The sequence below is a fragment of the Sorex fumeus genome, unplaced genomic scaffold, assembly GCF_029834395.1.
Source record: "Sorex fumeus unplaced genomic scaffold, SorFum_2.1 ptg000048l, whole genome shotgun sequence".
Classification (NCBI taxonomy): Eukaryota; Metazoa; Chordata; class Mammalia; order Eulipotyphla; family Soricidae; genus Sorex; species Sorex fumeus.
Window position 1 is genome coordinate 14,801,116 of NW_026606105.1, and position 24,391 is coordinate 14,825,506.

General features: G+C 49.0%; 1 protein-coding gene across 1 annotated transcript in view; it reads left to right on the forward strand.

Annotated features, from left to right (window-relative positions):
* PLXNA4 (plexin A4) overlaps positions 1 to 24,391 on the forward strand; it is a 437,042-nt gene that overhangs the window by 90,126 nt on the left and 322,525 nt on the right. Inside the window, exon 3 of the mRNA XM_056123992.1 lies at positions 179 to 361. Within this exon, the coding sequence (XP_055979967.1) occupies positions 179 to 361 (183 nt within the window). The remainder of the gene's footprint in view (positions 1 to 178; positions 362 to 24,391) is intronic.

Genomic DNA, 24,391 nt, shown 5'->3' on the forward strand with positions numbered 1-24,391 from the left:
AATGACTGTTGACAAAATACCTAGTTTCTCTTGAGCTAAAACTTTAATTTTGAAATAAGGAGCAATTTGTAGCAGATGATCCATCTCTAAGAATTCTTTTAGCTCCATTGTTCCCTGACTCAAGACCTGCTCACTGCCTTGATGCCTCCCCCTGATTTTCTCCCTTTCTTATTTACAGCTCTTAACCATCAATGATAATTTCTGTGGCCTGGATATGAACGCACCCCTGGGCGTGTCAGAGATGGTACGTGGCATTCCTGTCTTCACAGAGGACAGGGACCGCATGACCTCAGTCATTGCCTACGTCTATAAGAACCACTCTCTGGCCTTCGTGGGCACCAAAAGTGGCAAACTGAAGAAGGTAAGAACAAGGAGTCATCCTTCTGATTATTGTGAAAATTGTCGGTCTCCACTGCAATGTTTTTTTTTTTGATCTCATTCTTTTCTTTTGTGCCTTGGCTACTGGACATGTGGTCTATCTTAGAACCAAGGAGTTAGGGTACATTTGAAGTCACCAATGGTGACCTTGGTGACCTTGTCCATTCTCTGTTCTTGCATAGAGTCGTTGTGGGATTCACACTGGGTGAGTGTGTGGAGTCACCTCTTCCCTAGAGTGGGCAATGAAATGTGTCTTAATTGGCCATGTCTCCTGGAACCTTTCTGCCCTTCAGTGTGGGCTTGGATCCAAGGAAGAACTTTATTTGGTGTGGGTTGGAGGGGAAGGAGTGGGGATGTGCCTGTTCCTCCTGGCTTCAGCTCTTTTGGTGGATGTATCTATCCATCAGGATGCAGTTGTAGGAAACAGGTGGAGGAGAATACAGGACCTCCTGAAATTGCTAATGGGGCTTAGTGCCCATCCTAGGAACCCTGGGACTGCAAGATCACAGAAATTGCTCCATGTGGAATAGAATGGAGTGAGTGGGAGATATGGATTTCCTTTTCATTCTTCTTGAACTGATGGAACTGTTGTTTGGAGGTGGTATGTGTTATTTGTCGAGCTGAATCCAGTACAGGAGATAATGACCACCCCAAGAGAGGCCTGGTGTGTCCAGGGGTGGGAAGGTGAGGAAGAGGAATAGAAGCTATGTTGTCAGCAATACAGCTGACCATAAGTATGGCTATTGTGAACATCCATATTGAATCCAGAAATATCGACTTGGTTATTGGTTGTCTGCTAGATATTTCTTCATTTGGGGAGAAAACATGAAAAAGACAGGGTCTGGTGATTTACCATCTGCCACCCCAGAATTAGATATTTTTGTCTGTGGTGTACTGGGTGACCTTGGCCCATCAGCAGTGATGGGGGCACTTACAGTCCGGGACTATTCTTTTGCTCACCTCTGCTCGTGCGTCCCATCTCAATGTGTTGGCGCTAACCCCAGGTGGAACCCTTATTGATTGGATTAACACTCGTCAAGACTGCAGGCCCTGTATTATTCTGACTGGTAATCGGTTGGCACTCAGCCTTTCCCAGGGAAATATCGATCACTCCATGTCTTAGTTAGGCTTTCCCTGGAATTCTTTGGATCTTGTGTGGCTAAGACTGATAAAGAAGCTTTTTGTGATTAGAGATGAAATCCTTATGGCTGTTTTCTCTCCGTGATATTACCGGACATTCTCTTGAGTTGGTCAAGGAGAAAGGGGTTCCACAAATTTAGAAGTCTGTACCCATTCTCCCATCTTGTCTTGTCGTGCCTAAGCTCATTTCCTTTTTTCCATTGTGTGTACCTGGGGATAAGCAGTGGGTATAGGCAGGATCAAGAATACAAGTGTATGTGGATCAGTCATCATGGTACACCCAGGATGGGGCAGGTAACATATCACACCTATGGTGCATGTTAATCATAGTGCACAGCCATGAGTGTTGAATGTATAAACAACTTAACCATCTTCTACAGATCTTTAAGACTGCTGACTGCCTTTCTATGTGAATATACCAAACACAAAGGTAGCTTTAGCTAGAATCTGGACCTTCATGTTGTGATTATCCCTTTGTATGTGGAGCTGAATTTTATAGACAACACTGAAAAAGCCGCAAGGCATTGTGGATGTGAGTCTTGCAGTTCTCTCCGCTCCTCCTCTGGTGCTTGTTGTTGCTCAGTACTGCTGGGTGTTGTTGGGAGTCCTGGTCAACCTCAGTGCCTTCCTGCTCCTTCTGTTTTCTGTGAGCTTGGAAAGTCAGTTGCCCAAGGTTGTTGAAACTATGTTCAATAAGCTACCATATATGAGGAAAGAAAAACATGAGCTTTGGAGCTGCAACCTCAAGATCAATTCCATTGGTTTCTCAGTTGGCTCCATTTTCTATCTTGATGGTAAGCTTGTTTTGCTGGCAGAGTGACTTCTGAATACCAAATGTGGTCCCCACAGCCCTTCCTACAGAGATAGTTGGAATCACACTGTTGAGGTGTCTTGGGCCTCTTGCTTTTTTTTTTTTTTAGTGAATCTGATCTCAGTGTGATGGAGAGATAACTGTTCCAACAGGTGGAAAAATTCCTGTCCATCCATTAACTACCAGTTTCTGGACAATAATTTACTTACTGGCACGACTGAGTAGTTCCTGTGGAAGAGTGTTGTGTGTGTGTGTGTGTGCGCGCGCGCGTGCGCGTGCGTGTGTGTGTGTGTGTATGTGTGTTTAAGCTGGTTAGAATATGGTGCCAGAGATGTTGAGAGTTTAGTGAATATGCAGCAGCTATTTTATTTTGGGGTTATAAAGAACACATTTCCTGGCCATGGATATACCCGAAACAAGACAGCCTACCACCAAACATGGCTACTGTTGATCAGGTAACAAATGGAGTCCAGAATGCAGGAGAGTCAGAGGGCAGCTTATCCCTGTGAGTTTGGGTTGTGGGCACGTCCAAGAATTGGGGAAGTCAAGCACACAGTGACAGCCATTCCGTGGGAGTGGTTGTGGACCGAGCCTTGCCTGCAAGCATCCCCCTAAGGCCAGCCAGCCTGATTGTGATAGAACCACCCCTTGCTTGGTGTCGGGGCTTGATAAACTGGGGGTCGGCGTTTTCCATCTTGGACTTGGGTGGGATGGGAAGAACAGCTCTGTCTCAGCCACCTGGGAGATACTATTTAATTTCCCAGGTGGTGGTGGGGCCGATGAAGCATAAACATGTGCGAAGTAAGAGCAGGGGGGTCATGTGGGAGGGAATGAACCAACAGGTCTCGTGGGGGAAAGCCAGGCCATGGGGCAGGCCGGCTTTCTGCTCCAGCAGCCTAGAGTGACAGCCCATTCCAGAGCCAGGCCGCTGCCGACTCAGCCCAGCAGACCCAGGGGGCCAGTCTGAGTTGGGAAAGGAAGGCTGGGCCACAGAGTCTGTTGTTTGAAATAATAAAAAGCCAAACTGGCCTCTTTATTTATTTTTTTTTTCTGAAACAATAGACATTCTCACCACCCCCCATTCCTCCCATCCCCTCCTCCCTTGCTCTCCAAGCACCGCTCCCCTTTCCTTAAAATAACTCTGTCTTGCTTTTCCCAGAGGTTATCAGAACCCAATGCACCCTTTGGGCAGAGGCCCAGCCACCAACACACGGGGCCTGCGGGAGGGTTTTGCTGAAAGTTTTGTGTGCGCCTGAACCAGGGGGGTGAGGATAATGGAAATTCGACTGCGGCTGTAATTACCGAGTTGGCGTCTCTGAGCCCTGTAATAATCTCCTCTGTGTATCAAGGGCTTGCAGAGTTCTGTGCAATGTGACAAGGGGCAGGGGAGGGGAGGGTGGGCTGGAGGGGGCTTGAGGTCATGAACAGGGGTGGCAGAAAGCTGTAGGTCCAGGGTTCTGGGCCCCAGGCTGTGGCTGTCTGCAGACTCCCCTGAAAATTCCTGACATATCCTTTCCATTTAAAATGTGGGGTGTCCCTGCCCTTTGCAACGATGACCATAATTTCCTGTTGTTATTGTCCACATCACATGAGGCCAGGGAAACGGAGGTGAGGGAAGTGTCCATTTGGACACCGTCTGTGTTTTATGGTGTGTGCGTGTTCAGGCTAAGGTTGGCAGCCTTGGCTGCAGCATGTGAAAGACAGGCCAAGAAATAAGGCACCTACACGATGCAACCTTTTGAAAAATATGTTTTTTTTTTTTTTTAAATTAAGTCATTGTGAGATAAACAGTTACAAAGTTGTCCGTGATTGGGTTTAGGTGACACCAGGTCCCAACCCCAGTCCATTCACCAGTGTACGTTTCCCACTTTCCCTCCTTCCACACGGCTCCTCCCCCACCCCAACCCCTCCCCCGCTAGACTGCCCGGCAGCCATCTGCGGGGTCTGAGGAGGTAGCAATAACCAGGGACCGTTAACATTCCAACAACGGGGAAACTCTATAGGCAACTGCCCTCCTGGTTTGCTTTAGAGTATGTGTCTGCATAAATCTGAAAACCTTTGACCTCACGTTGAAATAAGGAGGTCAGCGTTGCTCCCCAAAGGACAAGGTCACTGTGTGCTTAAATATTTCCGCTTAAGTTACCAGTTTCCTCGGGCCCCTTCACTCCACGGTCTCCCCAGTTTCTCTGTCTCTGTGTCTCTGTCTCTCTGCATCTCTATCTCTGTGTCTCTGTCTGTATCTCTCTGTCTCTGTCTCTCTCTGTCTCTCTGTCTGTCTCTGTCTCTGTCTCTCTCTCTCTCTCTCTCTCTCTCTCTCTCTCACAACCCTCTCTCATTCCAGCCACTAAGTGATGGTGTTTTATGCCTGCGGCTCAGCAGTAAGAGATGAGTGTTCATCGGGAACTCAAACATCATCAATTTCCATTTGAGCTTTGAGTGTCCCTTCCCTGGTGTGGCTGCCTCTTTCCCTGGGGTGCCCACCTAGACTGTTCACCGCCCCCTCCCCCGCTTTGTGGTCCGCGGGCAAACAGGTTCCGGGAGGTGCCCCGTGCGCGCACGCACACATGCACGCCACACACCAGCGTCTTTGGAGAGGCTCCAGAGAAAAAACCCAGGCCTTGCCAGCACTACAAACTCACAACTCCAGTGGATCAGTTTCACCTTTCTGGTTTTGTCTGTTTGTTTCCCTGGAGCCTGTTTTGAGATGGATGCATCTGTGGGGGTGTGGTAATGGTGGTGGGGGGCAATCAGGGGGGAGAAGGGCCGAGAGAGTTCTGCCTGGAGGTGCATTCACTGTGCTACAGAAAGTTCTCAGAAACAGATGCTCTGTGTGTGTGTGTGTGTGTGTGTGTGTGCTCGCGCGCGCGCGCACGCTCGTGCACACATACACACACATGTATGTTGTGCGTGTGTCAGTCACAGGGCAACAGCCAACAAACTCAGACCAAAGTTTGTTTTTCTTAAAACCTGGTGGCTAAAAAAAAAAAAAGCATTGTTATGTTAAAGAAGACAAACAAGGCAAGTGGAAGAAAATTCTGTGAGATCCCAAAGTAAGGAGCTCTGAGAACCAGCCGGCTGGGGATTGGGGGGGGGGGGGGGGGTGGACCATTTCCCATTGGTTCTGGAGGCTGGGGTGGGGTTCCTGGTATAGGTGTTGCAGGGGGTGGTGATGGGGAATGCTAGGAGTTGCTGCAGAGCCTGGCTGTTGTGCACTGGCTTGATTTGGAAAGAGAGGAGCTTTGAGGAGATGGGGCATTGTCCGTTTTTTTCATGACCCTGATGTTACAAGAGGGAGTCGTTGCCAAGGGCACCGCTATTGTGGCCTGAGCTCCAACCTTGCGCTCCTCTGCTTCTCCAAGCCTGAGAATTCCTTTTAAGATTCACATGGAAATGTGAATCAACTTTAACAAAAGAGCACTGGATGCCCTGGAAAGCTCTCCAGATGGCTGGAGGCATCACACCATCAAATTGAGAGGCGGTGCTGGCCTGTGGCATGAGGTGGGGGGTGGGGGCGGGGGTGGGGGGGTGGGAGGCTTGGGGGGTAGGGGGATGAGGGGCTGAGGGGCGTGTGGTGGGTGCAGAACTGGGTCAGTGAGTGCTGCTCCGTGTTTGATGAGTTGCATGCGGTGAAACACGCAGAGGGAAAGGAAAAGAAATGTGGAAGACTGAATGCTGGACAATTGCCATTAGGAAAAGAGACCATCCGAGCATCGCTTTCTCTTTTCTTTTCTTTTTTTTTTTAATTGAGGTACTGTTGGCTTACAAAACTGTATGTGTTAGGGATACAATTTCACACCACTTCAAAATATCAGATCTATTTTGTTTTGTCTTGTGGTTTTTGCATTTCCCACCTGCTGGCTTCTTGTAAGGATTGAGCTAACAGTGATGGTACCTTGCGAGTTTAGTGAAGGATGGGAAGGCTGATGTTGAGGTTGGAGGTGCTGCAGGCAGATGAACCCCACAGAGGAACTGGGGTGTTGTCCAACTTCCTCTGACTTAATCTATGGTGGAATGAAAGATGATCTCGCTGCCTTTAGTCCTCGAAGCCTGCAAATCTGGCCTGCAGGCTGACTTTATCTATGCCATCCCATCCACTTTGCCTGGGCCTCCTATCCCGATCCAGTCTTTGATGGCCACCAAGCCTTTTGGTTCAGGTTCTCATTGCCTGCATGGCAACTCAGCAGATAATGTCTAGGGCATGTTTGACTTTTGAAGAAGACTGAGCCTTGCCCCAGCCATCTCTTTTTATGTAAGGGTATCCATTCTAACACCACTGTCTTCATGTTTTCTGCTTCTCACTACTTTGCCTATTTTCACCCGCTCTCCCTGTGTCTCCCTGGAAGAAGCTCAGAGATCACCAGAACAGGCTTGATTAGGGTCCTCTGTGCAGTCAGAGGCACCCTCAGAACAATCTGATGCCAGTAGCTAGGTCATAGATTTATTTTCCCCTGTCCTCCTGAGACATACTCTAAGACCCCCAGAAAAATGTCCTCTGTCAGTCTGCTCCTCATGAGATTGTCGCCTGTACACATGATTTAAGATTGTTTTCGATGCATTTAACCAACTAAAGATTTATTGATATATGTAGGCCACTTTAGGGGAAGCGTATGTGTGTATATATCGACATATTTGTATAGGAGGATTCTGATAATAAATGAAAAGGCGAAGCATTTGCATTAAAGGGAGGGCTGCAGGAAACTCCAGATCTCAGCACAAGCTCCGGCAGTGGATACTGGAATGCCACACATGCTGGAGGAATTTATCTACTGACACACGCAATTCAAGTACAATATTGTGCTTCACAAGAATGTAGCATTCGCAGAAAAACTAGCAGACGATCCGGAGTCTGGCCATGTAACCAAGACAACAAAGATGGGAGAGGATGAAAGGCAGGGGGTGCTGAGGAAGAGGGAGGAGGCAGAAGGGAAGAAGAAATGGGTCCCCTGCTAGGAGTGCCCCGCCCCCCAGCCCCTCCCCCCTCACACATCCCCCCAGCCTTGAGCCTTGCTGCCCGACATGGTTGGCTAGAATGGGGCCTCCTGGAAGAAATCATTATGTCAACACCCGTGAAGACTCTGGGGGTGGGGGTTGGGGGGTGGGGGAAGCCAGAACCCAGGGAGGTTTTATGACCTGGACTCACTGCAGCTGCCTCTGCCACTTTGATGCAGGAGGCCGTGACAGCTGGTGAGCTCAGGGCCACCACCAGTGACCCTTCCACTGGGGTCTGCCTATATTCCTCAATTCCCAATGACTCCCAGGGATAGGGTCACAGGATTCCCTCTCGGAGGTGTCACCAGCTTTTCCTGGTGGCATGGGCTTCTCCTAGAGGCGTTCATGGGTCTCTTGGGTCTCCCAAATCACCCCCACTTCCTTTGCTTCTGTCCTGCCCTCAGAATACAGGTGTCTTCGTGACTATGTCACGATTTCCCCAAATAGACTTAAAGCTACACTGACAGGGTCTGTGGGCGGGGAATGTGGGCCAGCACACTGGGGTGCTCCGGATCAGGACTGTTCCCAGCCAGAGACACAGAGTCACAAGGGGATGAGGGCTGGGAGAGGGAAGATCTACTTTCTGGATCATTCTTGCAGTCCTTGGTGACCTGAGCCCTCACTGTGGGCCTCAGTCATCCTGCCAGTTCCTCTTCAGGGACCAGCCACTTCATGGCCACGGGGAGAGTGAGAGGGCAAAAGGACAGCCACAGTCTTTCTGAAACAAGTTTCATAGGTGGCCTCCTTCCCTGCGGCCACCTTCTATTCCTTCAAAACCTAATGGTCCTGCCTATACTCAGGGAAAGGACTTCCAAGGGGCATGAGTGCCAGGACGCAGGAAGAGGGTCCCTGGGGGACTCTGTGGAGGCCAAACCCCATACTAGGGCTTTGTTTCTGCCCCCATGGAGTGCACCCATGCTTTATATACCTGTGCTGAACTTTCAGGAGGCTGGCCCAGGGTCCAGGTCCAAAAGGGATTTCGCCCTCGAATCCTGTCCTCTGGCTCCATGAGTTTGGTCACAGGTGTGTGAGAGAGTCTTTGGATGGATGGGGAGAGTGCAAGTGGGTTGCCCCATCCACGGAGCTGGAGGACAAGTCCTGTCCTCATATAGGACTGGGGACAGGGAGGTGCACAGGTTTATTAGAGGAGGTGTAGATGGTGGAGGAGAGAGACAGAGACAGAGAGACAGAGGTGGCCTCTGATGGTGACAGATGGTGGAGGAGAGAGACAGATGGTAGAAGAGAGAGACAGAGAGACAGAGACAGAGAGGCAGACAGAGACAGAGTCAGAGAGACAGAGACAGGGAGAGACAGAGAGGGACAGAGAGAGAGATGGAGATTCCAAGGCCCAAACAGATGAGAACTGCACTTGCCCATGGGGAGTTCACACCTCTAGATTTTGGCATCCCCCAGGAGCTCCCTCACTCCTGAGCATGTGGGACTGTCCTAGAGATAAGAGCAATAGGCGAGAGAGGCTGGCGTGCAGAAGGTGATTAGATATCTTCAGCTCATGCTTGAAGGTCTCCACGTCAATGCATTCTTTCACGTGGCCTTTCTGCCAACTTAGCATCATTCCCCCTAGTGAGCATGGAATTCTCTTTTCTTTGACCTCCTCTAAAGCGCATAATTTTCTCCGTGCTTTTCCTTCAGAAACAGAAATCCTCTAGAGGGATGTCTCGTGATGGGTGTATCGATGGCAGGTTATTTGTCATTGAAGCAGCCCTGTCAATGCTTCCTGTTTGCACATCTAGAATATCTCATTCAGTATTTACAACTAGAGTTCTCCCAAGCCTTTCTTCAGACACACCAGACCCAGGAGAGATAACTAGACTGACTCTCACTTACAGAAAGATGCTTTGGCAGGGGGTGGAGGGGATGGGGTGAGATCCCATGAGGTTTACTCAGGCAGAACCAACTTCAGTCTCAGACAGGCCTGAACTGAAAAGCATTGACACAGAGCTAGGAATGCCAGACGCCTTCTAGGCCTGTAGGTTCCAGGCCACAGGGAGGGAGTGCTGATTGTACAGCCACTCTACTGGTTCCTTGGGCTCCTTCATCCCAGGAAAGGTGGTTTTCAGGTGAGGTGCCTGAGATCCATGAGAAAACCTCTGAAAGTTATTCTCTAAAGGATCTTCTTTTCTAAAAAACAAATCATGTCTTGGCAACAAATGTCCCCTGGATCCATTTGTGTTTTTATCCTCTTGCATGTTGATGAGCTTAAAATTGCAGGTTAGAGAAAGTTCCCAACACAGTGGAGGATTTTGTTCTGTTTCATTTTTCTGAAAGGACTATGTTACTTTCCTTTCTTCTGTCTAAAGGAGAATTCCTGGGCTGGGGAGGTGGTACAGTGTGTTAGGGTACTTGCCTTGCATGCGACTGACCTGGGTTTGACTCCCAGCATCTCATATAGTCCCCTGAGCCCATCAGGAGTGATTCCCTGAGTGCAGAGCCAGGAGTGATCCCTGAGTGCAGAGCCATGAACTCCTCTGAGTGTGCCCCTCCCCCCAACAAAAAGACAAAAGAAATTCAGCTATCTGCAGTTTTCCTGCAAGTGTGTCCCTGGTAACCCGTACCACATGTCCAGCAGAGTGTTGTCCTGAAGATATCAAGGGCATAGTGAGAACAGGGTTTTCAGGTTGGCTGCTAGAGTCTGTGGTACCTGTGTGTGTGCACAGGCATAGCAGTGAACTTAGGCAAAGTTTGGCTGTGGTTGACGATGACCCTACCCTGTGGTTGGTCTTTCCCAGCTGGTGATCTTGTCACATGCACCCTGGTTTAGCAGCAACTGGGCTGCATACGACTATTTGGAACAGAGACTGAAGATTCCCCTCCCTCCCCCCAGCCAACCCCCCCCCCCCCCCCCCGCCCCAGGACATGCCTAGAAGGAAAAAGAAGAGACCAAGCAGGATTCCTGGTGATAGCTCAGGTTGATACTAGAAAATTGCAAATGTGCTGTCATGCCCATTTTATTGGTCTAGCTGTACCCAGTGGTATGGGAGAGATTGCCCATTCCAGGAGTGGCCTGTTGGGTCCCGGGAAGGAGGGATAGGAGATATTTTGTCAGCAATACAGTTGGCCATAAGGATTGCTATCACAAACTTCAATATTAAGCAGAGGAATCGAGACTTGGTTATTGGCCATATGCTAGGTGTTTAAGCTGAAGAGCTAGGCTCTCTTCTTGCTTCAGGGTAGAGAAAATTGGTGACAAGAAGAGAGGATTTCTATCCTCTACTACAGAGTTTGAATTTTTTGTGGTGGTGTTGGTGGTGGAAGTGCTGGAGAAGGAATCCAGGACCTCATGCAAGGTAGGGGCTTCCCAGCCTGAGCCACATTGCTGGCTGGGTGAGAGAATTTACCAACCAACCATCTCTCCATCAGTGCGTTTCCTACTTGTGCCTCTTTCTCTTTCGATGGAGGCTAGAACTGTCCAGTGCCTTCCATTAGTCAGACTCTGGCTGTTTGTATTTTTTCTCATTCCATTTTTCTTAAGAGGCCACTTTTCTACTTAAACACAAAGATTAGCTAGTGCTCAGCAGCTGTCTCTTGGGATAATTAAATTATCCGAATTCATGAAATCATTCCTCTTACCTGCAATTAAATAGAGCCATCCAAATTAATTTTCCCAATGTAATTTAACCCCCAAGAGCTCCCACTTTCCCCCTGAATCCTGCTATTTTGGTCTTTCATTATCAATAATTCACTCTGAATGCTAGCTGGCCCTCTGACCCTTGAATGCTGATCTTCTGGGCAAGGCAACCCTTCTGGAAGTTCTGGTTCCAGTGCTGGGTGCTGACTCTGGGACCTCCTTGACATACCTCTCTCACCCCTGCCTCAGTCTTTGCTCGTCTCTCTCCAAAAGGCTGAGTGTGGAGGAAACAGTCCTACAGGTTGGTTTGAAAAACATTGTTTTTTTTTTGTTTTTGTTTTTGTTTTTGTTTTTTTTTAGTTCTCACATTTGTTCTGTGACAGCCAATATGTCTTCAGCCTGCATCATATTGATGCTGCCTGGGGAATCCTAGAGTTGTCAGGACTGGGTGGAATGATCTCTCTTTGATGGGACAGCAGGTGTTGTGGGCCACTGGACATCAGGGCAGGAAGCTCCTAGGACTGAGTGGCCCTACTGCTAATATGCTGCAGATATCCTTGGACTTTCCTAAGCTCTTTACCTTTTATTTTCAAGAAGAAAAATACATACTCCTGCCTGCCTGCCTGCCTGCAGAGACCTGTACCTCCTTATTGCCCCCTGCCCCCACCCCACCCCGCACCACACACACAGTACACACACACACACACACACACACACACACACACACACACACACCTACCTGCACCTCATCATGCTGGTACGTGCCCACTTACATGCACGTGGACCCCCCAGCGTGCACACTTAGGAGCCAGGGCTCTGCCCTCTTGGCTGGAGGTCCCCTCCCTGGAGTTCCCTAGGAAATTAGCAGCACACCAGCTAATCAGTTTACCTCTGACTCGCCCGCCTGGGCCTGGGGATGATGACAGAGTGGAGCTATTTAGCTGTCAAATGCTCTGCCCATCGTCTGGATGGACAGGGCCTTGCGCGTCTGAGCGCTGGCTCTCTGCTCCGTGCGAGTGGGGGTAATGAGTCTCCTGGTTGCTTTTTTAAGTGCTTCTTGCATCTGCCTTTAATTTTAATGCCTCTGGCCTGCTGACCTTGCTTCCCGGCAGCCCGCCTAAGTGTGATTCCCATAATTAGCTTAGTGATAATTTAATCTCTCTGCTTTACGTTGGATTGTTTTGAGGGACTTGGGTCCAGGGACTGGGGAACGAGGACCTTTGTTCCTTCTTTGCCCTTTGTCTCTGTTAGTTTGCTTCCTCAGCCCAGGGGTAGGAGTGGAGGGGAGTGACAAGGCTGCGGACTGGGAGGCTGGTGGGTAGAGGGAGAGCCGGGCCTGAAGCACCATGGGTAGATTCTGGTCAGGGAGCGGAAATGAAGTTTCTTTTCCCTGTTCCTTCTTTAACAGGCAGCTTCCTTTCTTGATCTTGATGTCTCCCACAAAGTATGAAGGCCTGAGAACATGGGGCACAAGTGTCTTAGAAATGCTTGAGGGGCTCAGGAAAACTTAAAGAGCTAGAGCACATGCTTTGCATGTGGAAGTACTCAGTTTGATTCCCCAGGATGGCCTGAGAGTTACCTCTAGGCACTGAGTTAGGAGCCCCTGAACCCTACCTGGTATGACCCCCCCCCAACAATAAAGAAAAATAAATAAACCACAGATGCTTGGAGGAGTCACTTAAGAATGGGAAAATCCTGTGCCTGCTTTGTGGTCACAGCAACTGTCCTCTGAAGCCCAAGGAAGGTGAGAGGGAGCTGTGGGAGGACAGTTTGTGCCCACCCTAAGGCAGCATCCCCCAGCCTTCAGGGATAAGCACATGCCCTGTTGGAATCTGGTGCTGCCTGTGACTCTGGGGTACCAGGAACCAGATGTGCCCATGCCATGAAGACTTGGAACTGACAGCCGGCAAATCTCGACTTTGCTGCTGGCAGGCACCTCTGAGTTTGGACAAATTGTTTCTCCACACCCAGTTCACCTTTCGAGCCCTGAGCACATGCACACCTGTGTCTGTCCCTCTTATCCAAGAGCAGAGAACAAGGGACTTGCATTGAGTCAGCAGAAGAGAGAACTGAAGACAGGTGATGCACTGGGGAGGATCAGATGGTTTTCTGTGCTTGGCAAACTTCTTCGAAGTTTCTTCATAGCCCAGGGATTCAGCACTCCCATGAGCCTGGGCAGGGAGAGGGTGGGGCGGGTCCTCCAGGGAACCTTTAGATGCTCCATATAGATCTACTAACCAGTCCTGGTGGGATTTACTTCCGTGTGTGTGTGTGTGTGTGTGTGTGCGCGCGCGCATGCGTGTACTTGCGCATGCGTGCACACACACATGTGAGTGTGTATTTTTCTCTGTACACATACACACACAACAGTCAGATGATTTGGAGAGAGTTTCGGGCAACCGAATAAGGGTGATGGCCCAAGTGGGGTCTTCCTTTGGCTGCTTATCAGCTCCCCCTCCCCGTGATAGTCTGTCTCTGTGGAATATGCTGTGGAAAGGTGGTAGGAAGATGAGCAGGACCCTTTCAGGTCTGCAAAGAAAGTTCAACTTTCTTACAATCGAGAAACAAGAGCTTGGGTTTATGTAAGCTAACTTTTAATTAAAAGAACCACAGGAAGAAGAAATCGACTTTTGTTGCTCTGGAATAAATGGTTTCCACTTGGCACTCATTTAGTTTCTTCTCCACATATCCCAGCACTGTGTGATTGTGTGTGTGTGCATGTGTGTGTGTGCGCGTGCATGTGCATTGTGTATACATCTGTGTATGACACGTATGTCATGTATGTGGTGTCGGGTGCTCGCCCCATGTTCTGGGTCTGAGTCCTACGCAGATTCTTCATGTTTCCCTATACCCTCTTTCCACCGGCGGACTCCATCTCTACCTCTGGATTCTGCTGTGTAGCCCGAAACTTTGCTCTGAGGAGTTCATTCTTCCTACCTGTGTGATGTCTCTATGGCTTTTTCTTTGCTCACTTCTGCTTGAATCTGCAGAGCGAAGTTCTATCCAAAGTGGCATGTAGAACTTTCTTCCTTTGGCCATCACAATATTTGACGCTGCTACTAGCAGAGGGAGTTAGATTTTGGTTGTTACCCGAAGTTCTCAAAAACACTTTTTGTCTTGGGGTCAGAGCAATAGTACAACAGTAAGGTGGTTGTCTTGCATGTGGCCAACCTGAGTTCGATCCCTGGCATTTTATATGATACTTTGGCCATCTCCAGGAATAATTTATGAATGGAGACCCAGGAGTAACCCCTGAGCATCGCTGGATGTGGCCCCAAACAAAAAATTGTTATTAACATATTACGCCATAATGATGGGGGTTGGGGAGTCATATCTGGTTGTGCTTTGCAGCTACTCCTGGCTCTGTGGTTGATTTCGGTGGTATCTAGAAAAGCATGAGGCTCAGTCATCAAACCCGAGGCTTCTGCATGCAAAGTATGTGCTCAGTTCTTTGAATTGTCGCTTCAGTTCCAAGCTTGCTGACTTTTGATATTGTTATGACTCCTAATTTGTATATTATTACTTTGTGTTATATAATTTTCTAAGTTGCCTTAAGTCCTGTGCCAAATGATTGAAACATGAATATCAATAATATAATGTACTTGAAATACTGAATACATTTTTTTCTTATATGTAAAAAAAAAGACACTTTTTGTCTTCTTGGATAACCTCCTATGATGTGCCATTTGCCTGGTCTGGACTGGATCACAGCCCAGTTGATCTAAGGTGACCAGCTCTCACATAGGAGTGATGCCTAGGGCACTTGCTTACACAACCTGGCCTTTCTTAGGGGGCATCTTCTCACCGGAGTCCCTCTCCTTAAGTGGGGTGAAGATTTAGATAGTGATTTATTGGTGTTCCTACCTTCTAGAAATTTCTGTTTACTTGATTTGTGGGCATATTTATTTCCTTCCTTCCTTCCTTCCTTCCTTCCTTCCTTCCTTCCTTCCTGTATAATAGAGAAACGGTTTTTACTTTACTCATCTAACATTTGCACATACTCAATTTTAAAAGACCTTGAAATCTTTTAGACCTTAAAAATCTATTTTCCTTTAAGCCAACTAGGTAATTGAGTTCGAGTTAGCAGAAATGAATTCTTGTATTATAGAAGGAATGAGAGCTAAAAATCCTAAAATCTGCTTCCAACTTCCATCTGACCTGACAACCCAAATAGCGTTGATTCCATTTTGTTGGGCCCATGTAGGGTTCACTCATCCAGATTTTGTTCAGTAAACAGTGAGTTCAAGTGCAGAAAGGAGGTGGGTTTGGAGACGGGTTTCAAAGGGCTGGAGCACAAGCTTTGCCTGCAGGAAGCCTGGTGTGATCTTGGGCATGGCAAAGTCCCTTGAGTGCTGCCAGGAGTGACCCCAAGCATGAGCCAGGCGGAGCTTGTCTGAAGAGCTTTCTGTGTGAGAAATGCCACGTCAGTTCTTTGTGTGTGCCAGCCTCTAGCCCTCAGGAAAATTGGGAGCCCCATCCACAGATAAGAAGAGCTAGATGAGAGCCAGCTTCTCATCCGAAAGGCTCACTCCCTGCTGACTTCCTGCAACTTGTAAACAGCATTGGACAAGCCGCTATGAACCTTTGCTGCAGGAGCAGAAGGGAGAAGTTGTCCGGAAATGCAGAAGCCCCACCAGGAGAACCCCCTTACAAGAGCTCAACTCTGAAGAGCCAAGGAGCCAGAGTCAGGGCCACAGGGGGGCTGAGTCCCTGCAGGAGTTGGGCTTTGCACTTGCTGACAGATCCTCAAGCTTCTCTGACTCATTTCAGGGTAGGGGGTGGGGAGTGGGCAGCATCTTCCTTGGCAGGTTCTTCAGTCTTATTTGCATTCACCACAGCAGGGATGAGCTCCCTCCTCACCCACCTGCCGGTGGCTTTTATAAATACTCTGTCACTCATGTCTCGGGTGAGCCCGAGTCACGGGGACATCAGTCACCGCCATATAATCAGAATATTCCTTACTGTGCACTACTCTTCCCCCTCCACCCCCACATAGGCATGTTGGGGTCTGTGGTCTCACCCTCAAGCACCTGCTCTTTGTGACTGGGAAGAGAGGGACGCTGGGGGGTGGCAGACCAGGTGACAAAGCCTCAACCTCACCCAGCCTGCTCCCTGCTGCCATGCCCTGGCTCTGGCCTGTGTTTGATCCTCTTCAGTGAGCAAAGGCCAGGCGCCTCCGAGTCCTCCGGCTGTGTGATGGGGCAGACTGGCACCCACTTTCTAGCCTGGCCCAATGATGTTCCCAGAACACCAAGGCCCTGGGACTTCTCTGCAGGATGAGCTCATCAGCGCTAAATTTGTCTGCTGACAGCTTGGGATCCAGGGCCTGTGGCGGGCTTGGGAGGGAGGGAATCAGCTGGGAGCGAGTCCTGAACATGCCCTCTACCCCTCTACCCTCCCCCCCATCGCCCCCCATCAACCTTTCTGGTCTGTGGAGAGGGGCTTCCTTCTCAAATAGACCTCACCTGCCCAGCCCAGTGCCCCAGGATACCCGTTCTGCACACAGGCTGTTGTGCCCGGTCCCCCGCCCCCACCCCAGCACGCAAGCCAGATCCCAGGGTGTGCCCAGACTCCGAGGGAGCTGGCAACGGGCTTCCTCTCTGCCCCTGGGTGTGCGCTGTTGTTTGGCATCAGAAACAGCGGGTCTAAGGAGAGGCGTGCTGTGTTTGCCTAAGTTCACCCCCACCCAGATTACCCCGGTGGTGTTTGGTCCTGGCACAGGAGTCTGGGAGGTGAAGGAGAGCAGGGAGCACTGGAAACAGAAGCAGAGAAGAGGCCACTCATTTGTGCAAGGCCCAGGTGCTCCGTGGAAGTACCAGGTGGGGTAGAGCAGGTTCCTGGCTGGGAAGACTCAGTCAGGAGCAATTTCCAGAAGTACCTCTGTGCCTGGAGGGAAGAAGTGGGGCTAGCAGCGACTTTGTCTCCTGGTGCTGCTGTAATAGGTGACGCTAAGCTGACTGATCCAGCAACGCAGTGCAGGGTCATGGCATTTGGGTGAGTCTCGAGCACCATGCAGGCCATGCTGAGGGCAGGTTCTTGTGAGAACATTCTCTGGCCTTTGCTGCCCCATTGCTAAATGTTCTCTGTTGAAGGTTCTCTGCCTCATTTTCCTTCTCCCCATCCCCCCAATTTCCCTCTCTCTGTTGATGGTGTGGTTGAGATGACCATGTCCCATGGCTCTCACACACCATTCGTAGTGGTACTTGTCCATCTAGTTGTGGTGCTTGTGGCTATGGCGCTCTGTTCATTTGTGGTACTCTCACCCATCCTGGTTGTGGGGGAGGGGATCACACATGTATCTGCTGTGGACCTCCCTTCTGGCGACGGTGTTTGTGCATCATTTGAGTGGAGACACTTGCCAAGTCTCATGTGCTTGTTATGGTCCTCAGGTGCTTTTGACTGCATACATGTGGCTGGAAATCACTGTGACACCTGGGACCAGAGAACTGCCAGGATCACATATGGTGTGTACAGGCAGAGTAGGGATTAAGCTTGCAGCCTCGTACCTGCAAGGCAGGTGCTGCAAGGTCCTAAAAACCCCTGAAAAGAACCTCTGTTTTCAAGGTTTCCTGGCAGTCTACTCAGTGGTTCTCAGCCTTTTGACATCTGTGGACCTGTCCTGGTTGGTGGACAACCAGGAAGCTCTGGAAAACGCACAAGATATCAGGGAATGAGACTATGTGCCTTCTCTTAGAAGGGTCTGTTGTCGGCTTGGCTTTCCAAGGCACCCCCCACTGCGTCCTGCTTCTGGAAGCCCAAAGAAATCAGTGGTCAAGTCAGGGGAAGTCTACCTTCAAGTCTACAAGCCTGAAATAGAACCAACTTCCGGCCACCAGGTGAAACTCACCCGTGAAAGCTGGTTTAGCTGCTCATCAGAATCACTGCGTGTGAGTTTGTCAGTGGAAGGGAAGACGGGGCTGTGGAGGAGGAAGATGGGAACAGCTTCTCCATGCTGTGAGGTCCACAGTGGCACATTCTCCTGTCATGGCTATCCTGGCCCCACAGCAGTCCAGGGCCTTGGTGATGGTTTCACCCATCAAGAAACTCAGATCCTGTGAGCAAAGGCCCTGGGAGTGCAGATTTCCAGTCCCCCTCTTGTTTTCCCTTGGGGGGGCTTCCCCTGTATGGACATTGGAGTTTTTGCTCAATTGTTTTTCTTTTGTGTTTGGGGGCAGTCCGTATCAGTTTGACTTCTTCACAGATACCTCGTGGAGATGAAACAGAACGTGGTTGGACCCTGAAGCTCTGGAGAGAAAATTCTGGGCCTGATGGGGCCTTGTAAGGGAATCTTCTGGGAAGGGGGCCTTCTTTCTCCCACCTGTGGACATTCCTGGGAGCTTCCCCAGCCTTTGCTACTGACAGGACTGATCTCAACTGGGTTTGGGAACATCAACAGCTGCCATGTTATATAATTCCCTTTTTTTCGTCAAATGTGTGCACATAAATATAGTGCGTGTGTGTGTGTGTGTGTGTGTGTTTGTGTGGTGGGGTGAGGGGTAGTGGGGGGTTGTTCCTGGAAAAGCTGAGGAGGACCTGCTTTCCTGTTGGCTTGTTCTGGAGCATTCTTCCTTTTGCCTGTGTTCCCACCTCATTCCACTGGGACAGGGAGTGGGAGCAAAGTCACAGAGCGGATGATGCGGGGACGTGAGAGCCTGGTTTGGTCTTGCTCCCGCGGCTCCTAGAGAAGAGCCCTGGCTCCTGGCTCCTCAGCCCCATGGATTGTTTGCGTTTTCCCTTCTCTCGGGTGGAGTGTTCACACCGTGAAGGCTGTTAGGCAGAAGGACAAGTGTAGACGGCCCGGGGTGCGGCGCCAATAAACATTCTCCCGTGAAGAAGAAACAAGGATGGTTTCTCCATAGCGTCTTCTCAAAGCCTCGGCAGTTTGAGGGCGATGCCGCGTCTCTCTAGTAATTGTTTCCATCCTGTCTCCGTGTGTCTCAGGCCCTGCTGATGCCAGACCACAGGGGTGTTTTTTTTTAAATGAAGTAAAATATTTTTTTAAGAGAAGTTTATCTATTTATTTTTATTTATTTTTTTCTCCCCTCTGGAAATTCCTATTTTATTTATTTATTTTAAATTTTTATTAGTGAAACACCATGAGGTACAGTTGTACACTTACAGATTTTTGTGCTTGGGTTTCAGTTACACAATGATCGAGTACACATCCCTCCACCAGTGCCCATTTCCCACCACCACGGATCCCGGTATCCCTCTCACCCCTCATCCCCCAATCCCACCCTGCCTCTGTGGCAGGGCATTCCCTTTTGTTCTCTCTCTCCTTTTGGGTGCTGTGGTTTGCAAAAGAGGCATTGAGTGGCAATCATGTTCGGTCTATAGTCTACATAGAGAGAAGTTTATTTAGAGAAATATCAGGGGTGGGGAAAGAGAGAGAGAAGGAGAGGGACAGGGACAGGAGATGGAGAGAGAGAGAGAGGGAGAGGGAGAGAGAGGAAAAGGGAGAGAGAGGGAGGGATAGGGAGAGAGAAAGGGGGAGTGAGCAAGGGGGAGTGAGAGAGGGAGAGAGAAAGAGGAAAGCTCAAGAGAAAGAGGAGAGAGAGGGAGTGGAGAGAGGTAGAGGGAAAGAGGGAGGGAGAGGGAGAAAGAAGGAGAGAGAAAGGGGGAGCAAACAAGAGAGAGGGAGGGAGAGGGAGAGAGTAAAAGGGGAGTGAGCAATAGAGACAGAGAGAGGGAGAGGGAGAGAGAAAGGAAGAGTTAGTGCGCGTGTGCACTCTTGAGAGAGAAAGAGGGGAGACAGAGAGAGAGAGAGAGAGAGAGGTGTTCAAGAGAGAACTGGGGCTTCTCCAGAGGGACAGAGCCATAGGAGAACTCACCCATGCTGATTCCATGTCCAATGTCATTGCCCCTTCCACTGCCCTGGTCCAAGAAAGGCTAGAGGAAGAGGCCCGTTCTCCAAGTCAATTCTCCATCGTGCCTCCTCTACCACCCCCCCAATCTCCTCTTCAGGTTCCCCCAGTCTTCCTGCTACCTCCGCCTCCTTCCTAGGTGAGATGGAACCGGGGCTCTTCAGAGCTCACCCCCATTGTAATTCCCCACATCTCAGCACCACGTGGGATGCTATTTTTACCCTGTACTAGAAACTATTAAGTGGGGGAGAAACGTTAATTGGTATTATTACAGCAAACTGTCCTAGTAACATTGCAATTCAGAGGCAAGTGCCGCGCGCATCCTCCCCTGCCTTTTAGGGACCGAGGAGCTGTGTTCCTCAGCCGGGAATGCTGTGGCCAGTGGAGGGGGTGGGGCACTGTGTGTGTGTTTGTGTGTGTGTGTGTGTGTGTGAGAGAGAGAGAGAGAGAGAGAGAGAGAGAGAGAGAGGGAGAGAGAGACGCTGATATGTTAGACTGCACCATGGGAGTTGTGATGCGTTTGGGTCTGTTTTTCTTTCTTTCTGAAAGAGGAGGGGTAGTAAACCCATTCAGGAAGTTCCCATGGGATGCAGCTTGCAGGATCCTTCGAAGGTTTCTGTCTATTTGTAGTCAGGGTCCAGCTGAAAGTCAAAGATAGTGGCTCTCACTGTGTGCTCCTGAGCCCGGGCGAGGCAGGAACAGATTAGAAAGGAAAAGCTATGACAGGCTTTCCACGGGGAGGAAAAGAAAGGGGATTCAGCTAAGAGGCTGGCTGGCTGCTGGCTGCCCGGACTCTCCTCCTGCTTGCTTGCTCTCCTTGCCAGCTTTGTGACCTCAGGCAAATCACTCAGAGTCTCCAGCCTCAGTGTTCTCATCTGTAAATTGGGGCTAGATGCCTGTTTGTGTTGATGCTCAAAACCTGTAGCAAGGACTCTGGGAAGTAAGGGGCGCAGAGTGCCTGTTTCCACTCATGTCCTGAGGCTTGGGGTGTGCTGAGAGTGCATGAGAAGATTCAGAGATGCTCTAGGGTCCAGCCAGGGCACCAGGGCTCCTGGTTGCAGTGGATGCATCTTCCCAAGTCCCATCTCTACTCTTCTCTACCAATGGGAGAAGAACCATTCCCTTTGATCACAATCTACATTTATTTCTCCTAGTGTTTAAAAGTCACTAGAGCAATTTATAGTTTGTAGAAAATATAGGGAAAGAATAAACAAGGAAATGAAATTCACCTGAAACTCAACCACCTTCACAAACTAGGATTTTTTAGGCCCTCCCGTTGATCATCGATTTGCTCGAGCGGGCCCAGTAACATCTCCATTGGAGACTTTGTTGTTACTGTGTTTGGCATATCGAATACGTCACGGGGAGCTTGCTAGCACAGGATTTTTTAGGATTTCTGTATATTTTAATATATACAAACCTTGTGATAATCATAATGTAATTATATGTACATATGTTTTGGTATGATTTCCCCCATACTTTTCATTGGGAAAATTTCCCAAAACCTTAAAACATCATTTTTTTCTTTTATTTTGATGTTGGGGCCACACTTGACAGTGCTCAGGGCTTATTCCTGACTCAGGGATCACTCCTGATGGGGATTGAATTTGGGTCAGTGCTTACAAAACAAGAGACTTACCCTCTGTACTATCTCTTCAACCCTCAAATATTATTTTTAGCGGGTAGGGCGTTTGCTTTGCATGCGGCCAACCTGGCCGACCCGAGTTCAATTACTCCGCCCCTCTCAGAGAGCCCCGCAAGCTACCGAGAGTATCTCGCCCGCGTGGCAAAGCCTGGCAAGCTACCCATGCCATATTCGATGTGCCAAACACAGTAGCAACAAATCTCACAATGGAGACGTTACTCGGCCCACTCAAACAAATTGATGAACAACGGGAGGACACTGCTACAAATATGATTTTTAATACCAGTCTAAATTTCTAAAGCAATCTGGCTCTTCTTTTTCTTTGTCATTAGGGTTTTATTTCTTTTTCTTTTTCAAAAATGCATTTTATTCTTGCATTCTTTTTTAAAAATTTTTATTAGTGAAACACCATGTATTCTTGCATTCTTTTAATTTCCTTCATCTTTTGCTCTATGGAGTAGATTCATATATTCACATTGCTTCCCCCTGCACTGGTTATTTGGAAAATATTTATTCTATTTTAATTTATTAGTGATCACCCCTGAAGTTTTCTGAAGTATCTATCTATAACCTATCAGCATCCCAGTACAAAATGAAATACTGTGCTTTTATTTCTCCCCCTCCTCGGCTTTTGAATTTGTATGATTAAGATCTAGGATTCAAGCCCATCGTAACAGACTTACCCTGTGATAATTTCAGCATTCCTTCATCCCTCACAAGAATAGTTTCTGACACTTCTGCTCTTTTATCCTTGACACTGTACTGAGTATTGGGATAATTCTAACAGCTTGTCGATGCTCAGAGATCTGCTGCTTTGCACACTCCCCCCACCCCCGCATGGGGTTCCCCTCCTCCCTCTCTTGTGTTATCACACAGGCTAGTTGCGGTGCTCACTGAATTCATCACATGTTCACCGGAGGTGGAACACTTGCTTGTGGCTCCAGGAATCCCAAATATCAATGCCACCTGGTGACCCTCAGCGCATGAGGTTGTACTGGGGCCGGGACTTGTGTTTCCATCTGCCAGGAAGGTGCTTTTCCACAGCACCCTACCCCAGGCCCTACCTATGGACTCTCAAGGTGTTTATTATTATTATTAGTTTTTGTTTTGGGGTCACACTTGTTGTTGCTCAGGGCTAACTCCTGACTCTTCGCTCAAGGATCACACCTGGTGAGACTCAGGGGACCATTTGTGGTGCAGGGGATGGAACCCAGGTCAGCTGAGCACAAGGCAAGTACCCTGACCATTGTACTATTACTTGACAACTTGGTAGAGCACTGTTTTCCCTTCAGTGTTCTTGGAATACCTCTGTTGTCCTGGAGCACTGAGTGTAGAAAGGAAGTGAAAGGCCAGTTGGACTTGGATCCTTCAAGTGATGACTTTTCCTTAGACTTCTCTGCAGCTTGTTAGAATTCTTTCTGGGATATCGAAAGTATCTCCCCGGATATGTGTACATACTGACTGAATTTCTTTTTCTCTGAGATTCAGTGTGTTCTTTTGATTTGCAGCCTCATGCATGAACCCAAGGAAGGTTAGTCTCATCATCCTTGCTGTTGTTGTCATGGTCATCATCTTGGCCATTCACCAACATTGTCATCATCATCATCAGTCCCTTTTCACCCTTGCTGCTCTCTCCTTGTACTTATATTGTGCCATTCCCTGGCTCCAGGGTCCAGGTCGCATCTGATTCCCACCCCCCGCCCCATGCCCACCAAGTCCTGGAACAGCTTTTCGATGTCTTTCTTCTTTAGCTTTCTTCTTTGCAGCCTGTCCCTGCTTTCTGTGGGGAGTTTGCACTCCCACACCCTTCCCCTGTTCCAGTTCTTTCTAGAGCAGATGCTGAGGACTGATACAACTGAAGCCTGGGCCCTGTGCCCGCTCCCATTCCGTCTCTATTATCCCTGACTTGGGGAAGCCCTTTGAGAAGTTCTGAAAGCCCCTGGGGCCCTCTCAGCCCTGGATATTGACTCCTCTGGTCTTAAAACAGGAAACGGCTGCTGACTTCTGCTCTTAGTCTGTGTTGCTTTCATTTCTCTTTTCGTATTGTCCCAAAAATCAAATAGGAAAACCTCCCCCATTTCCTCTTTCTCTATCTCTCCCAGCTTTAGAGAAATGAATTCCCCCTCAGAGGAAGTGTGCTCTTGAGAGTTCTCACCTTTTCATTTTTATTGGGGGGCCCTGTAGCATCCTTGTTCCCTGATCTTCCCCCTGTTTGTTCAGCTTTGGGAGAAGTGTTGGGCAGAAATGCAGTGAGTGATTGATTGAGAGTCTGATTTGGGGTGAAATGTCAATGTGTGCACATACATACATGTGTGTGTTTCATAGAAAGACCAGATCTGCACTCACAGCGGTATGTGATCTGTGGGTGATCTCATATCAGTTGCAGACATACCCAAGGGGTGATATTACCAGGTCACACCCTGACGTCCAGCCTAAGCAGATACTGCCAAATATAGGTCAGATACTTTTCATTTGTTTCGTTTTTGGGTTTGGTTTTGGGCTATACCCCAGTGGCGGCGCTCAGGACTTACTCCTGGCTCGGTGCTCAGGACTCATTCCTGGTGGTGCTGAGGGGATCATGTGGGATGCAGGGAGTAGAACTGCATGCAAGGCAAGTGCCATACCTGCTGTATGGCCCCAAGCCCTAGCCCCAAGACTAGACACTTTTAAGGAATTTTTCAGTGCCGGAAGCTGATAGCACCATCGGAAAATAGCATAAAGAAGGTATCTTTCCTTTTTATTTTCAGTGTGGCAGGTTGGAGAGGTAGATCTGGGCCTATTTGTGCCTGCTTTTAGAAGCCACCATCTATATGAATTTCCTTGAACCACTGTAACAAGTGGCAGCAAAACTGGCAGCTTGGAACAACACAAACGTTATTTCCTCACCCCTGTGAAGGACAGAAGAGTTTAACAGGTTTCTCAGTGGATCAAAACTAAAGGGTATGTAGAGCTGTGCTTGCTGTCCCGGCGTTAGCAGG